The following is a 17,441-nucleotide window of genomic DNA, read 5'->3' as shown; positions in this document are numbered from 1 at the left end:
TGATTTTGTCGCGGGGAAGAAGGAGAGTTTATAATTTAATAGGAAAATGCTGTATAATACTGCGCTTTACTAAAATGCAGTATTATACTGCGTTTTCCTTTAACGGCTACAATTCCGTTAAACTAAAACGCAATATAATACTGCGTTTTAGTTAGAAAGGTAACTTTTTTTTAGCCGTATAAAGGTATTTTGAGTCCAAAAATTCATTATTTTGGTTTCGGACTCGTCTAACTTCCATTTTAACTTCTATCTATTTTTTTATTTTTATTTTTAGGTTCGAAAAAACAATACCTCTTCACCTTTTGAATTGGATAATAAAATCCCCTCTCTACCTTAAAGTAATAGGCCGAATGAGATAATAATAATAATAATTGGTGGAATCTTAAAAGGTCGAAAACGACCCTCAATTAGTACTGATTATGACATATATTTTTGAATAACTAAGCATAATTAAGTGTAGTATATATTGTACATAATAAAAAGCCATAGCTTTCTTTTTTCTCCTTTAGTTTTTTCTTTTGATTTTCGAAAAATTTGATATAAAACCAATAAATTGATGAAAATAATGAAGCGATAATCTACTTGTAAAACCAAGCACTATCCCGATTCTGAAAAATGCAGAAGTAAATACCATGCATAGATTTATTTGTTTGTACATTTTCAAGCATTGTCAGTTATACCATCGAGTATTTTTAAAAAAAATATATTTTGATTGAATCATCCCCTAAATAATGGATTTAGGTCATATATAATAGGTTCCAATCTATATATGTTATGTAGAGACATGTAACTCATATTAATCATCTTGGAAGCAATTTGATTGCATGCATAAATATTTTTAACATTGTTAGTGTGTATATATGGAGCTTAGATTATATATATAACTCCCTCTATCCTAATATATATAACATACTTTCCTTTTTAATATGTCCCAAAAAGTATGATATCCTTTTATATAAAAACTAATTTAACTTTACACTTCTAATTTACCATTAATAAAATTATTTATAGCTACACAAATATCTATGATTATTGTAGACCACAAATTTTAAAAATATTTGTGTATTGTTGAGAAAGGGGTAACATAAGTGTTAAAGTGTAAGGGCATTTTAGTCTTTTCAGTCTTCCTAATTACCGGTAGTTAGATGTCCATTAGTTAGTTAAGAGGTCAATTAGTTAAGTCAGATTATCAGTTAATTACTTAACTATATATATTGTAATTACATGGTTGCTTTATTCAATATGAAAAATATATGATTTCATTATCTCCTCCACTCATTCTCTCTCTAACTTCTCTCTAGTCTTCTTCTAGACATTTTCATCTTCTTCCTCTGAATTCTAGAGTTCATAATCTAGAAATTGCCTATTAACTTCATAGTATCAGAGCAGTAGAGCGTGAAATTCTAGCTTGTGTTATCGATCTTTCTCATTTACAGGAAAAACAATCCGAAAATCTTGTGAATTCTTGTCAATGGAAAACGAACAAGGTTTAGGTCGTGGATCTGGATCTCAACAACATGCAAGGGATCAATTGAACTCTGGAGTTGAAAATTCAACTATTGGAACTGAAAATTAACCAATTGGAATCGACTATAATGATCCTCTGTTCATGTTTCCAGCCGATGTGAGCGATATTCAAATCATCCCATTTCAACTCACAGGTATTGAAAACTACTCAATCTGGGATCTATCTTTGTGTGTTGCTTTACTAGGAAGAAATAGGTTAGGACTAATTGATGGCTCATGTAAGAAAGAAACATTTCCAAAAATTCTATGGAATCACTAGGAGAGAGTAAATGCAATTGTACTCTCGTGGATTATGAACTCTGTGTCTAAAAATCTTCTATGATGGATTATGTATGCATCTTGTGCCCAAGTAGTTTGGGAAGATTTATCTGAGAGGTTTAACAAGGTAGATGATTCAAGGTCTTTTAATATGCATAAAGAAATTGCAATATTGTCTCAAGGTACTGCATCTATTTCAGTATACTTCTCGAAACTTATGGATATGTGGGAAGAGTTTGAAGACTTGGTGCCTGCACCAGGTTGTGATTGCCCTAAATCTAAGTAGTTTGTGGTATATCTTCAAAAACTTAAGTTGTATCTGTTTTTAATGGGACTTAATGATTCATATGTCCAGGCTAGAAGTCAGATTCTAATTAGGAGTCCAGTACCTACGGTTAATCAAGCTTATGCTATGATAATTAGTGATGAAGGTCAGAAGTCAATAACAAATGCCACATGAATTTTAGGTGTCAATCCTGCAATGATGTCAGGAAGTTTTGATGCAGTGATGTACTCAAGATCCACAGGAAATCAAAGATTCAAGAAAAACTACAATATTCAGTGTGACTTTTGTAAACTCAAAGGATATAGCAAAGAAAATTGCTACATGATTGTGGGCTATCCACCTAATTATAGACCAAAAAAAAAGGGGGGCAGGAACCAATGTTGCCTACAATGTCATGACTGACAATATGGTGCAACAGACATATAATGGTTGTAATGATGTAAAGAGTTCTTTACAAAGTGTTAATATGAATATAAATCAAGGATATAAGGATAAAAGGACTATGAATGGACTCAATTTCAACCAATTGAATCAGATGACAGGATGCACAATCTCAAGAGAGTAATATGATTGAATACTTCAACTACTTAACAAGTCTGGAACCAGTCAGTCTTCAAGCACAATTACAACTCCTGCAGCCAACACAACATGTATTATTTATGCCCTGATGGTTTCCAATAGTCTCCAAGAGTGGATAATAGATACAGGAGCCACAAACCATATGGTGGCTAATTTGAATATGTTAAATGAGTCTATTGTAATTCAGTCTGAAAAAACCAAAGAAAATATTCATGCCAAATGGAGATATTTCCTATGTGACACACACTGGTGCTAGCGCCATATCATAAGGAAACACAATTACTAATGTGTTTTATGTTCTATCATTTAAATTCAATTTATTATCAGTATCTAAACTGACAAAAACAGCCTTATTCCCTGATTTCTATGTATTTCTGGAACTCTTCAGTGGGAAGGTGAGGGCGATTGGTAGGGAGGATGATGGACTCTATATACTAGAAAGACAAGTGGTTGGAACATCTTTAGCAGTAACAGCTGGAATAAAGGAAAGTGACCAGAGTAATTCAACTACAACAAAGGAAAGGGATCTTTGGCACAAGAGGTTTGGTCATGCTTCATCCACATTTCTCAAAAAGTTACTTCATAGTAAAACTGATCTTATAGTCGATACAGTAAAGCAATGTGTAGTTTGTCCTTGTGCTAAACAGTCAAGATTACCATTTCCTATCAGTAGCATTAAATCTGTAAGCAAGTTTGATCTAGTACATATGGATCTATAGGGACCATACAGGACTCCTACATATAATAGTAATAAATACTTCATAACTATAGTGGATGATTTTTCAAGAATGACTTGGGTGTTTTTGCTTAAACAAAAGTCAAAAGTGTGTGTTTTGTTACAACAGTTTGTGGTCCTAATTAAAATTCAATTTGACAAAATTGTTAGAATTGTTAGAACTGATAATGGTATTGAGTTTATAAACTTAGTATGCAATGAAATGTTTAAGAAGTTTGAGATTGTTCATCAAACTTCATGTGCTTACACTCCTCAACAAAGTGGAGTTGTTGAAAAGAAGCACATGCACATTTTAGAGGTCACCAAGACAATTAGATGCCAAGCTGAAATACCTATAAGATTTTGGGATCATTGTGTAACTGCTGTTGTTTACCTCATAAACAGACTTCCAAGTGTTGTCATCAACAATAAGACTCCCTATGAAAAACTATATCAGAAGTCACCTTCATATACTCACTTAAGGGTGTTAGGGTGTCTATGTTATGCAAAGATAGTTTATCAACATGACAAACTATCCTAAAGAATCAAAACTGCAGTTCACATGGGATATGCAGAGACTCAAAAGGATATCTATTGTATGACTTACATGATAGGGTATTCTTTGTTAATAGAGATGTAGTCTTCAGAGAAGATGTCTCCCCTTTCAAAAGGAAAGAATATTGTTCAGCTCCTATATTCTCAACTTCAAATTCTCAGTTGCAAGATCTTTAATTTTCAATACCTGATTATATACAGGTACATAATCAGACAGTAGTTCAAACTCCAAATATGAAATAGAACTTGGTCATATTCATGAACCTATACAAGATAATTCTAGTGAGAATCAAGTCATGGATAGTTTATATCAAGAACCTCAAAATAGAGACTCTGAGAGACTTGAAATATCAACTACATGATTTATGCATAACATAAATCCAGTAGTTCAGACTGGACATAGAAGAAATGATAGGGGAAAAAGACCACCTATATGGTTAAGTGACTTTATGTCACTCAATGTTCATCAAGAAGTTCCATATCTTATATCAAACTACATCAGTTATGAAGGCCTGTCTTCATCATATAGAACTTTTATTGATACCTCCTCAAGTGTTAGTGAGCCTACAACTTATGCAGAAGCAATAAAAGATCCAAGATGGATAGAAGCAATGAAAACAAAAATTGATGCATTACAGAATAATCATACATGGGACATAGTTTCCTTACCTGAAGGAAAAACATCAATAGGGTGTTAGTGGATTTATAAAGTGAAGTATAAGGCTTCAGGTGAAATTGAAAGGTTTAAAGCTAGATTAGTAGCAAAGGGATACAGTCAAAAGAGGGAATTGATTATCAAGAAATCGTTTCTCCAATAATTAAAATGAAGACTGTTAGAATAGTTCTTGCAATTGCAGCAAAAGAAAAATGGCATATACACCAGATGGATGTGTATAATACATTTCTTCAAGGAGATTTATATGATGAAATCTACATAGAGCTTCCATAAGGATTTAAGAGCCAGGGAGAGAAAGTATGCAGGCCCATCAAATCTTTGTATGGTTTAAAACAAGCTCCAAGACAATAGAATGCAAAGTTAACTGAAGCTCTAATAAAATTTGGCTTTAAACAAAGTCAGTTTGATCACTCTTTATTTATTAAGAAGACTTCTAAGGGTACTACTATGGTTTTGGTATATGTTGATGATATGCTGATAACAGGTGATAGTTTGAAATTGATTGAAGAAACAAAAAACAGCTTGCATCAAGTGTTTAAAAGGAAGGACCTGGGTGAGCTAAAGTATTTCTTAGATATTGAGTTTGCAAGATCTAAACAAGGGATACTAATGCATCAAAGGAAATATACTCTAGAGCTTATATCAAAACTTGGATTGAGTGCTGCTAGACCCATTGCTACTCTACTAGACAATAATGCTAAACTGACAACCAGAAAATATGATAATCACTGTAAAAATCAGTTAACAGATGATCCTCCTGCTGAAATTAACTCATATCAGAGATTGATAGGTAGACTGCTTTATTTAACAATGACCAGGCCCGGTATTTCCTTCAGTGTTCAAACACTTAGTCAGTTCTTACAATAGTCTAAAAAATCACATATGGAAGCAACAATGAGGATTGTCAAATATATCAAGAACCAACCTGGAAGAGGGATTCTATTATCTAGTTCAAACAACAACAACAATACTGCCTATTGTGATGCAGACTGGGCAACATGTCCAATTACTAAAAAATCAGTAACAGGGCACTTAATCAAGATAGGAGACTCATTAGTAGCCTGGAAATCAAAGAAACAAACAATAGTATCTAGGAGTTCTGTAGAGCCTGAATACATAAGCATTGCAGCCACAGTAGCTGAACTCATTTGGCTACAAGGTCTCATGAAAGAAATTGGCATTGAAGTAACCTTGCCTATTGAGGTATACAGTGATAGTAAAGCTGCTATTCATCAGATTGCAACTAATCCTGTATACCATGAGAGAACCAAGCATATCGGAATAGATTGTCACTTTATAAGAGAAAGAATAATACAAGGGTTGATAGTAACAAAGTACATTCCTAGCAAAGATCAGCCTGCAGACATTCTTACTAGAGGTCTCTCCAGAGTTCAATATGAACACCTAATGTCCAAGCTAGGAGTTCTAAATATTTTCTCACCTCCTAGCTTGAGGGGGAGTGTTGATAAAGGGGTAACATAAGTGTTAAAGTGTAAGAGCATTTTAGTCTTTTTAGTCTTCTTAATTACCGGTAGTTAGATGTCCATTAATTAGTTAAGAGGTCAATTAGTTGAGTCAGATTAGCAGTTAATTACCTAACTATATATATTGTAATTACACGGTTGCTTCATTCAATATGACAGAAGCAGAAGCATAATCTCAGAGGAACATGCAGGTTTTGTAAAGGGCAGAAGCATAGTTGAGAATGTGCTGCTAACTCAAGAAATCATTAAGGGTATCAGGTTGAGAACAAAAGCAGGTCCAAACGTTGTGATTAAGCTTGATATGACAAAAGCTTACGATAGGCTTTCATGGCTATTCCTGACCAAAATACTATGGAAAATGGGATTTCTTGAAGCTTTTATTGGCTTGATCTTTGATTTGATTGGGAACAATTGGTACTCTATTCTTATAAATGGTCAGCCTAATGGATTCTTTAAATCATCGAGGGGAGTTAAATAGGGTGACCCTTTGTCACCAACTCTATTCATTCTAGCAGCAAAAGCACTTTCTCGGGGATTGAATTCACTACACACTAACCTGTATTTCTGTGGATTTGGAATGCCAAAATGGAGCCCAAAAATAAATCATCTATCATACGCTGATGATATGATCATTTTCTGCTCATCTGATGAAACTTCATTGAGACTTGTCATGGAGGTTTTGCAAGCTTATGAATCATCATCTGGTCAACTGGTGAACAAAGCCAAATCAGCCATATACCTGCATCATTTAACGGATAATGAGGTGATTAACAAGGTGGAAAGGATTACAGGCATAAGAAGACAAGGTTTCCCTATGACCTATCTCGGATGTCCTATTTTTTATGCAAGAAGAAGGGGAGACTATTACCAGGGATTAATCACCAGGGTTATGGACAAATTGCAGTCATGGAAAGGCAAACTCCTATCTGTAGGAGGCAGAGCGGTTTTGATCGCAAATGTCCTGCAGAGTATCCCAATTCATATGTTGTCAGCAGTTAATCCACCAAGTTATGTGATCAACAAATTACATAGCGTTTTTGCCAAGTTTTTCTGGAGCAGCAATGTGGGAGGCAGCACTAGACATTGGGCGTCTTGGACTAACCTTTGTATGCCTTATAAGGAGGGAGGCATAGGTTTTAGGTCCCTACATGATGTATCCAAGGCACTATTCTGCAAATTATAGTGGAATTTCAGGACAAAGCCCAGTTTGTGGAGTGCATTTATTAGTCAAAAGTACTGCAAGAAACTAAATGCAGTAATTGTACCTTGGAAGGGTGGATCCCACGCGTGGAGAAAAATGCTAAAATGTAGGGACTTGATTGAGCATCAAATCTACTGGAAACTGAGAATGGGATCAGCTCTATTCTGGTTCGACAATTGGACTGAGATAGGAGCCTTATATTTTCAAGTACCTGCAGAGTTTGGTATCGATGAGGATATTCATAATGTCAATGATATGGTTGAAAATGGTATGTGGAATGTGGATAAAATGTTTGAGAGCCTACCTGAAGATTTGGCACACCACATTGTGCAGAATATTAGACCACCAACTGAAAGTTCACAGTTAGATACTCCTTTCTGGATGCTTGAAACAAGGGGACATTTTACAGTAAAGTCTGCATGGGATTACGTGCGAAGAAGAGCCAACCCAAGATTAGCTTACAAGATGATATGGGTAAAAGGTTTACCTTTCAAGATATCTTTCTTCCTGTGGAAGGTGTGGAAAGCCAAACTGCCACTTGATGATTTCTTGCGTAAACTAGGATACTCAATGCCATCTAAATGTTGGTGTTGTGCTGATCCTAAGGAGGAGTCATTACTACATCTGTTCTTCACATTCAATGCAGCTAGAAGTGTTTAGACTTACTTCCTGAGGAGAGCAGGAATTGCATTAGATGGGTTGTCATTACATCAAGCAATTACAAAGTGTTGGACAACACCAGTTGTACCTATATTGAAGTCAGTATCACAAGCTTTACCTGCATGCATTGTATGGGAACTTTGGAAGAGAAGAAACAGTTTGAAATATGGAGAAGCAGTGTCAGTGAGCAGAGTTATTTACCAGGTGTCGTTTATTGTGCAAGCACTTGTCCAACTGAAAAAGCCTGGATTACGTGTGCCTCAGAAGTGGCTGGACTTACTGACAATGATGGAGAAATACACACCTCGACTGAAATATGATAAAGTTTTATAGGAATTTCCTTCAAGAGGATGGATCAAAGTGAATACGGATGGAGCATGTAGAGGGAACCCAGGGAGGAGTTCAATTGGTTTCTGCATAAGAGATGAGGTAGGTGATTTGATATATGCAGAAGGAAGGGAGATTTCTAAAGGAACTAACAACGAATCAGAAGCGGTAGCTATTGTGGAGGCATTGAAGATGTGCAAAAATCTTAATTATTTCCAGATATGGCTGCAGACAGATTCTATGCTATTAAAGAACATTATAGAAAAATCATGGAAGCCTCCTTGGTATATTACTGAACATGTAGAGGAGATTTTAAGATTGAAGGAACAAAGTATCATCAAGGTCACACACATATTCAGAGAAGGAAATACATTAGCAGACCACCTTGCCAATTATGCTCTAGATGAAGGAAATACTGAATGCCATGGTTTCTGGGATATGGACTCAAAAGGAAGGAGGATTATTAACGAAGATAAGATGCAATGTCCTTACATAAGAGTGAAGGTTGCAAGGAATTAGGAGGAAAAGAGGATTCTTTTTGTTATCGGACTCGAATCATTCTTGAGGAGAGTTTGGATAGCAATTTTTTCGCTAACGTTTTTCACTTTTTTGCAGGTATTTCATCGAAGCTAAAGCCTAATCTTATAGTTGAATCTTAAGTGGTGGTATTAATGCATTGCATTCAATCCACTGGGAGGACATTAAAGGTGGGCTTTGGCACTTTTACAATGTTCATTTCATGGTTGTCATCCACATCAAAGGGAAGTATTGAAATAACATGGGAAAACAAGATGGGCACGTGAAGTTCTGGACAGTAACAGATGCCAAATCGTTTGAATTTTGCACCAACACGCTAGAGAATTTGTAGGAAATCATGTTCTTTAATTGTTTATTGCTGGAACATGAATGGCACTCGACAGGATCTGGTCAAGGGAATGGAAAAAGAATTAAGCATGCGTTTTGGAAACAAAATACAAATCAGCTTTACGACAAAAGCTGTAAACTCACATTATGGACGCTGCAAACATCCGGCTAATTTTAATAAATCGAACTAAGCATTGTGGGCTGTAGTGATTTCGAGAAACCCTTTCATGTGCGCACATGGTTAATGTGGAAAGCGTGGAAGACAAAACATGGTGTCGAACAAAAGTATTACATGGGAAAATGTAATACACATGGAAATCTGTGGTGGTACTTTGGGATACAATTCGTATGCTTCAGCTATAAGTGGAGGCCACGTGATTTTGGATTCTACAATAAAAGCCTGTCTCTATGGATTATATAACTGGTCTGGGCAGCGCAATCGAGAATGCAAGGAATCAAAAGGACTGTAGGGACGGAAGAATCAGCGCACGCGTGCAGTTACCTGTTCAAAGAATCTTGATGCACGCATGGATGGTGGCAGCTGTCACAACCAAAGCAGTTGGGGCATGCTATTTTGAGAGTATATTTTAAATTCCAACAGGGAGGCACGCCTGGTTTCACATGGAAATGCACGCTGGAAATGTAATGCATGCTGGACATGAATGCTTTGACATTTGAGCATGCACTACATTTGCACAATTCGAGAAATGCTGGATTACAGCATGTGCGAGCACAAGGATGCTCCAGCTCTGTGTTCGACAAAGGTAGTAATTAAATAATGGCTAGTGATTAAACAATGGTCAGTGCTCTCATCTTCGGCGCAACAACAGCAAAGGGATCGAACGAAAAGAGTATACGCGTGGGAATACACTGCTCTCATTAAGCAATAGCGACAGAAGAGTCAGCGTACGCGTGCAGTTTCCTAGGAGGCACCACTAGGTCGACATTACATGTTGAATGCAGATAAAGCGTGGCTAATGAATTTCAACAATCTTAAGCTGGAAGAATAGATCGGATGCATGAATAATACAGCAGCACAAACAGAGGAATGGACTGGACATTGCGATCGATAAGCCACATAGAAAAGAGTTATGTATGCAAACAGCAAGACATAAATTGCAACTGGATAGAAGCAAATGCGAAGGAGAAAGACGTATACTAATGCATGAATTGTATGGGCTGCCTTTTAGTTATACAAATTTTATTAGACTTTGTGTGATATCAACTTTGAGTACATTACTCAACTTTGATAATAGGTCTTATGAAGTTTACAAAATTTATTTCGTGCTCTTTTTAAGATTTCATGACACTTTGTTTCTCCTTTTATATATTAATAAAAACTAACCCTAGGCTATGCCTAGTGGATTGCTTAAAAAAAATGAAAATATATGATTTTATTATCTTCTCCACTCATTCTCTCTCGAACTTCTCTCTAGTCTTCTTCTAGACATTCTTCATCTTCTTCCTCTGAATTCTAGAGTTCATAATCTAGAAATTGCCTATTAACTTCGTGTGTTTATTAAATTTCTTATCCAATTAAACTACGCCTTTTGAACTAAAACAGGAGGAGTAACAAACTTTAAGTATTGAAGTAATATATTTAATCTTAATTATAAAAAATAAGAATAATCATCCTGCCTTTGGCAGTTCCATATATAAAAAGTCCTGAAATAGCAAAGCATGTTGGTCACTGCGTACATCACCAAGACACCAACCAAGAAAGTACTATTACAACTCAGTCCGCTTTTACTTATCTACAATAGATTTTGTACTTTTAAAAAAAAATAATAAATGAAATATATCTTTCTATTATAATACCTATAACAATAATAGTATTTAAAAAAAATTAAATATAACGTAAAAAATGAGTAATTAAGAATAAGGATAAAACAAAAAAAAATTCAGTTGACAAATAAAAGTAAAAATATATTTTTAGTTTAGTGGTGAACCGAAGGGTAATTAATTATGAGATGGAAAACGCCGTATTTTCTCTTTTAACCCTTAAAAAACAACGTTGTCCTTTTCGAGCAAGTGTCAACTTGGTGAAAGCTGGTGGAAGTGTTGTAGAAACCTCCACGAATCCAACATATACGCTCTCATAAGATGACCTGAAATATTCTATTGACACGTGTCAGCAATACCCAACTGTTGACTTGAAATGATCACCACATTTTCCACTTGTAAACTAACTGTATTTCTTTGACTAACTCTTTTTCTTTTGACTAATTACTTAACCATCAAGAAAAGTCAAACAACATTGTTAAATTGTCCTATTTACTTAGTACTACAAATTAAACTACTTTATCACGTTTTCAGAAACATGCAAACTTGTGCTCAAACCTATATATAGGTGAAGCAAAACAACCCAAGTGTATCATATCTCTTACTTCTAAAGTCTATTCAAGTTTTCACATTTCTCTCAAAGTCTCAAAACTTGGTATACCAAAAAAACAAAAACACAAAATATCTTCGTGTATTCATTCTTTTCTCCATCAGTATTATTATGAATGCCATGAAAAGAAGCAGAGAAGCGGATTTGCAAGTGGAAGCAGAAGCCATGGCTAACTGCGCCTTAATGCTATTGTCTCGTTTAAACAACAACAACAACACCACGACTTCAATAGATCGAGATTATCACAATGGTTTCGAATGCAAGACTTGCAATAAACGCTTTCCATCTTTCCAAGCTCTTGGTGGCCACCGTGCAAGTCATAAACGGCCAAGATTACTTACTGGCGCCGGAGATTTTCTTGTGCAATCCAAAAAGAATAAAATGCATGAATGTTCTATCTGTGGTATGGAGTTCTCTTTGGGTCAAGCCTTAGGTGGACATATGAGGCGTCATCGTGATGAAATTAATAAAACGTCGACGGCAGCCGGAAAGACAATTGTTTCGGTCGTCGAAAAGAAGATAATACCGGTGTTGAAGAAGTCAAATAGCAGCAAGAGAGTTTTCTGTGGCTTGGACTTGAACTTAACCCCTGATGTAGATGTTGATTTGAAGCTATGGCCGACGGCACCCGTTTCATCTCCAATTTTGCGATGTTTTTTTTAAGTCCCCTCCATTGTTGTTCTAGTACGTAGGATTAGGAGAAGCTAAGATGTAGTTGATTTTTTAATTCTTTTCGAGTTGTATATTTCCTTCATTCCATTAATTGATTCTTTCACATAACATGACATGGTATCAAAACATAAATTTATTTATCATTTATCTATTTATTTATGTCCTTAATGTTCCCTCGCGTATCAATCTGATTCTTTTTCCATAAAGCAAGTACGTGGTACTATTTGTTTATACGATATACTATATAGCAAGAACTCAGAACCTCTACCTATTTTGTATCATATTAAAGTGTGTGCGTTTTGGATGAGGTGGTCACGCAGGCTTCCATTTATAGCTTCAACGTTTGATCTAGAAAAGATTTTTATTACAACAGTAAGGATATATAACTAGTAGAAAGAAATTTCACCAAAAAATGAATTAATTAGTTATTCATAGCTTAAATCATGGGGAGGTTTAAGCTATGAATATCCTCTCACTTGGGGAAAATCTGAATTCTCAAATGATCGACTATAAATAGGATGGGTTAGCATCCCAAATCGTCCTTCTGTCTTTACCTCTTCCTTTCCTTATCCAGCTATGCAGTTGTAAGAATTGAGGACCTTGCACAATTTGTTGGCTCCTTCTACACCAAGCGATTTTGCTACTTCTACACCTACGGTTGCAAAGCAAATTTGGTAAATGGTCTAAGGATGCATCACGCTTCTGGTTCTCCTGTATCTCAACTGTATTTTTATCATAACTTGACGCTCGACAGTATAGTCTTCTCTCGGAGCGAAGGCAGAAGTGGTGAACTATTTATGGGAAGACATGGTGCCAAGTGATAATTTGTAAAAGTCCAAGGGAGAACAAATTGTACATGTGCAAAACGTGTAAGCTGGGGTTACATGTAGCTGAGGTTCAAATCATTTGTATAGATTCTATAAAGAATTCGACTTTATAGTTTATACAGCTTCTGATTCTGAAATGTCTGTCTCCAAATTACTTTTAAAAAAGTGTCAAGTATTATGATATGATATGACTTTAATGTTATTATTTATTTAGCTCTTTTTGTATTATCACTTCAATTACAAACTCTTACTTTTCGTCTAACTTGACCTAATATCTTAGCACACTACAAAAGGTTCAACTAATCAAAGAGAAATTCAGTTTCCTTTTGCTACAAAAGCGCTTCAGGTCAATGGCGTGCTAAGGACCTCGCGACGCGAGGCTGGTCGCCAGCTTCACCTCGCCCATTTCTGATAGTTCGTGGACTTCTCTGGTTCTATGTGTCCCAAAGAAGGAAGGCATGACGGTGGTCACCAATGACAAGAATGAGTTGATTCCTACAAGAACGGTGACCGGGTGGAGAGTGTGTATGAACTATCATAAGCTCAACAAAGTCACACTATAGTAAGCTCAACAATGTCACAAAGAAGGACCATTTTTCACTTTCCTTCCTATATCAAATGCTTGATAGATTGGCCGGTCGTGCTTTCTATTATTTCCTTGATGGGTATTCTGGCTACAATCAAACTCTAGAGGATCAATAGAAAACAACCTTTACATCCCTATGGTACTTTCGCCTTCAACAATAACAACAACAACATCCCAGTATAATCCCACAAGTGGGGTCTGGGAGGGTAATATGTACGCAGACCTTACCTCTACCCCGAGGGGCAGAGAGGCTGTTTCCAGGAGACCCTTGGCTCAAGAGAGCAACAAGAGACAATATATTAGTACTATCAATAGACTCATAATAAATAACATAAAATACATAACATAAAATAACAAAATAACAACAATATAAGAAATATAGAAAATACGAAAAGGATGGAAAAAGGGATGTAAGATATACTAATATCCAACAGATACAGCCCTGCATCGGTAGCTGATCAGTAGCATCCTAAGTCTAACTCCTAAATGGCTAGTCTCCCTCTAGTGCGCTGTAGTAATATTCACAAACTTCCCCCTAACCTACAACCTTAATGCTCGACCTCCATAATTCCCTATCAAGGGCCATGTCCTTAGAAATCCTAAGTCGTGCCATGTCCTGCCTGATCACCTCCCCCAATACTTCTTAGGTCTCCCTCTACCTCTCCTCGTGCCCACCACAGCCAGACGCTCACACCTCCTCACTGGTGCAGCATTGCTCCTCCTCTGAATGTGCCTGAACCATCTGAGTCTTGCTTCCCGTATCTTGTCCTCCATGGGGGTCACGCCCATCTTCTCTCGAATATCTCCATTCCTAATATTGTCCATCTTTGTATGCTCGCACATCTACCTCAGCATCCTCATCTCTGCTACTTTCATCTTTTGGATGTGTGAATTTTTAACGGCCAACACTCGGTCCCATACTTTTGCCTTCAAGCGGATGCCATTTGGTTTGTGCAATGCACCGTTGACTTTTCAAAGGTGTATGATGTCTACCTTCATGGACATGGTGGAGGATTACCTTAAAGTTTTCATGGATGACTTCTCGGTGGTCGGCAATTCTTTTGATGATTGTCTCGCAAACTTGGATAAAATGTTGGCAAGGTGTGAAGAAACAAACTTGGTGCTAAATTGGGAGAAATGTCATTTAATAGTCGAGGAAGGCGTTGTCCTTGGCCACAAGATCTCAAATAATGGAATTGAAGTTGACAAGGCAGAGATTGAGGTGATTTCTAAACTTCTATCTCCAACTTCGATAAAGGGCATGCGGATTTTCTTAGGTCACGCAGGGTTTTATCGATGCTTCATCAAATATTTTTCTTAGGTGGTGAACCTGTTGTGCAAGCTTCTCTAGAAGGATGTTAAGTTTAACTTCAATGATGATTGCATGAGAGCTTTTGAATTGCTAAAGTTCAAGTTGACAACTACTCCCATCATCACCGCTCCAAATTGGAGTATCCCTTTTAAGCTCATGTGTGATGCTAGCAACGTAGCAGTGGGGGCTGTTTTGGGGAAACACATCAACAAGATTTTTTATCCGGCATACTATACTAGTAAGGCCATGAGTAGTGCCCAAGTCAATTATACCGTTACAGATAAAAAGCTCATTGCCATTGTATTTGCTATTGAGAAGTTTTACCCGTACTTGATGGGTGCTAAAGTGATTATCCACACAGATCATGTGGCACTTTATTATCTTATGAGCAAGAAAGATTCCAAAGCTCGGTTGATGAGATGGGTGTTTTTGTTGCAAGAGTTTGATATTGACATCCAAGATAGAAAAGGAAGTGAAAACCAACTAGCAGACCACTTGTCTCGTTTGGAGGGGGAGGAGGCTGCATGATGGCCTTGAAATCAATGACATCTACCCCGACTAGAGACTCTTGGCTATTTCAATAAAGAAGGTGACGTGGTTCGCGGATCTAGCAAATTTCCTTGTGTGTGGTATCATCCCGGATGAGTTCTATTCAAACCAAAGTAAAGCTCAAACAGGATTGTCAAGATTATTATTGGGATGAACCATGCCTTTTTCGGATTTGTACGGATGGGTGATTGAAGATGTGTACCGGAACAAGAGCAAGGTGAAATTCTTGGGGCTTTTCATTCTTCACCTTATGGTGGTCATCATGGTGGAGCGCGAACGGCAACCAAAGTGCTTAGTTGCAGTTTCTATTGGCCCACTCTTTACAAGGATGCAAGTGATCTAGTGAAACGATGTGATGAATGTCAAAGGGCAGGTGGAATCTCAAAGAAAAATGAAATTCCCCTCACTACCATTTTGGAGATTGATATTTTCGATGTGTGAGGTATTGACTTCATGGGTCCTTTTGTATGTTCTTGTGGAAATACCTATATCTTGGTCGCGGTTGATTATGTGTCCAAATGGGTTGAGGCCGTGGCTCTACCCAACATTGAGGCGAGAAGTGTGGTGACGTTCTTGAAGAAGAATATTTTCACAAGGTTTGGTACTTCGCGGGCTATCATAAGCGATGGGGGGTCAAATTTTTACAACAAAGCCTTCGATACCTTACTTACCAAGTATGGTGTCACTCATAAAGTCACGGTTCTCTATCATCCACAAGCAAGCAGTCAAGTGGAAGTCTCCAAGTGGGAGATAAAGAATATTTTGTCCAAAACAATGAATGCTAACCGGACGTATTGGTCCAAGAAACTTGATGATGCTTTATGGGCTTATTGGATGGCTTACAAACACCTATCGGAATGTCTCCATACCGGTTGGTGTTCGAAAAAGCTTGTCATCTTCCGATAGAACTTGAGCAAAAAACCATGTGGGCTTTAAAGAAGTTGAATCTTGATTGGAATGTAGCTGCTAACTTGAGGGTGGCACATTTGAATGAGTTGGATGAGTTCCGGTACCATGCATACACAAGTTCGTCCTTATACAAAGAGAAGATGAAATATTTTCATGACAAGTACATCTAAAACAAGGAGTTCAAAGAGGAAGATCTTGTGTTGTTGGTCAACTCAAGATTGAAGATGTTTCCCGGGAAGTTAAAGTCTAAATGGAGTGGACCGTTTGAAGTTGTGGGTATGACACCCTTTGGCGCATTGGACTTGAAGAACAAAAATAATGAGGTATTTCGAGTCAACGATCACCGAGTGGAGCACTATTTGGGAAAAAGTTGGAGAAGGCCACATAGTGGCAGTCATTCATTTCAATTGATGGTATTCTGCGTCGGGCCGCAATGTTAAATCAAGCACTTCTTAGGAGGCAACCCATATTTCTTTTTATTTTCTTTGTTAGATAGGTCTTATGTTGGTGCTAACTTGATTTGAAGTGTGTTGCATGGATGAGTGTGATGTACAGGAATTATGGACAAAAACTTGGTTAAGTGTTGAAAGAATTACGGACTGCACAACTTTAGTTGCTGCAGCAAAAGTGCTCTGCAGCCGCACAAATGACTTGTGGACCGCACAAATTAAATGTTGAAAATGATAGCTCTCTAAAGTTAGCCTATCAGAAAAATGGTTGATATGTGGCCGCAATGCAAATTCTATGGTCCGTAACAGATATCTGCGGTCGCACACACAATTATGCGGACTGCAAAACAAAAGGGCAATTAAGACCCCAGGTAGCAGAGTGCAGACCACAATTGGAATTCTGCGGCCGCACCCACTTCTCTTTCCCTTAGCAAAAATCGACAAGTATAAATATAGGGCTTCTGTTACCTTTTTCCCTCTCTGAGCATCCACAACTCTAAATTTGAAATCTTCTGGTAAATCATCTGCCCACACACTCAACATTTGTGATCGCTCATTTCTTGCACTCTTTTATATCTGGTACGCCTCAATTACTTGTTAGAATTTTTTTAAT

The 17,441-nt window shown here is 37.0% G+C and overlaps 3 protein-coding genes across 3 annotated transcripts; all 3 read left to right on the top strand.

Moving 5' to 3' along the window:
- Positions 1 to 7,428: 7,428 nt before the first annotated feature.
- Positions 7,429 to 7,941, top strand: LOC138881809 (uncharacterized). Its single transcript, XM_070162087.1, has one exon. The coding sequence runs from the start codon at positions 7,429 to 7,431 to the stop codon at positions 7,939 to 7,941; it is 513 nt and encodes a 170-aa protein (XP_070018188.1).
- Positions 7,942 to 8,072: 131 nt separating this feature from the next.
- Positions 8,073 to 8,787, top strand: LOC138881808 (uncharacterized). Its single transcript, XM_070162086.1, has 2 exons — positions 8,073 to 8,120; positions 8,275 to 8,787. Exons 1-2 carry the CDS (start codon positions 8,073 to 8,075, stop codon positions 8,785 to 8,787), a joined length of 561 nt encoding a protein of 186 aa, XP_070018187.1.
- A 2,740-nt stretch (positions 8,788 to 11,527) lies between these two features.
- Positions 11,528 to 12,304, top strand: LOC138882292 (zinc finger protein ZAT12-like). Its single transcript, XM_070162830.1, has one exon. The coding sequence runs from the start codon at positions 11,636 to 11,638 to the stop codon at positions 12,185 to 12,187; it is 552 nt and encodes a 183-aa protein (XP_070018931.1). The 5' UTR covers positions 11,528 to 11,635; the 3' UTR covers positions 12,188 to 12,304.
- The last annotated feature ends 5,137 nt before the right edge of the window (positions 12,305 to 17,441 follow it).

This window comes from Nicotiana sylvestris, chromosome 11, assembly GCF_000393655.2.
Source record: "Nicotiana sylvestris chromosome 11, ASM39365v2, whole genome shotgun sequence".
In the NCBI taxonomy this organism is placed as follows: domain Eukaryota; kingdom Viridiplantae; phylum Streptophyta; class Magnoliopsida; order Solanales; family Solanaceae; genus Nicotiana; species Nicotiana sylvestris.
This window is presented reverse-complemented; position numbering and strand designations above follow the sequence as displayed.

Coding starts and splice junctions, on each gene's coding strand:
- LOC138882292 (XM_070162830.1), top strand. CDS start 11,636: ATGAATGCCATGAAAAGAAGCAGAGAAGCGGATTTGCAAGTGGAAGCA.
- LOC138881808 (XM_070162086.1), top strand. CDS start 8,073: ATGGGAACTTTGGAAGAGAAGAAACAGTTTGAAATATGGAGAAGCAGT. Junction 8,121..8,274: donor TTGAAATATGGAGAAGCAGT/GTCAGTGAGCAG, acceptor AAAGTTTTATAG/GAATTTCCTTCAAGAGGATG.
- LOC138881809 (XM_070162087.1), top strand. CDS start 7,429: ATGGGATCAGCTCTATTCTGGTTCGACAATTGGACTGAGATAGGAGCC.